General features: G+C 47.5%; 1 protein-coding gene across 1 annotated transcript in view; it reads right to left on the minus strand.

Moving 5' to 3' along the window:
* Positions 1 to 423, minus strand: part of LOC119590516 — a gene marked incomplete in the record, with an annotated part of 54,991 nt that overhangs the window by 19,273 nt on the left and 35,295 nt on the right. Inside the window, 1 exon segment of the mRNA XM_037939164.1 lies at positions 55 to 248. Within this exon segment, the coding sequence (XP_037795092.1) occupies positions 55 to 248 (194 nt within the window).

Below are 423 nucleotides of genomic sequence, written 5' to 3' on the forward strand. Positions count from 1 at the left end.
TCACATACACACATAAGGACGAAAATCCCCTTCAAGTACCACGTTAAAACCGACCTTTGCCGAGGACGAGAGAGCGCGACGAGAATCCCTTTCGTCTCTGGGTATGGGCGTTCCCTCCGGCACGATGCTGACGTGGCACCGGGATGCAACTGTGCCCATGAAGTTGCTGGCACTGGCTACGATCTCCCCGCTGTCGTGTTGCGCGCATTCGGACAACTTCACTGTCCATGTGCCGTATTGGTCACTCTCTGCCGAGGGGGGAGGGGGGGGGGTAAGAAATAACTTTATAATTCTGATTCGTTTTTTTTTTCTTATACTTGTGAGTAGGGGCGAGGATCTGCATTGTTATATGTAACTTATCCTCCAGTATTTTGTTTAAGTGAATCCAAATACTAAAAATAAAAATAGTTTCCACACATCTTA

This window comes from Penaeus monodon, chromosome 27 (genome assembly GCF_015228065.2).
Source record: "Penaeus monodon isolate SGIC_2016 chromosome 27, NSTDA_Pmon_1, whole genome shotgun sequence".
Taxonomy (NCBI): Eukaryota; Metazoa; Arthropoda; class Malacostraca; order Decapoda; family Penaeidae; genus Penaeus; species Penaeus monodon.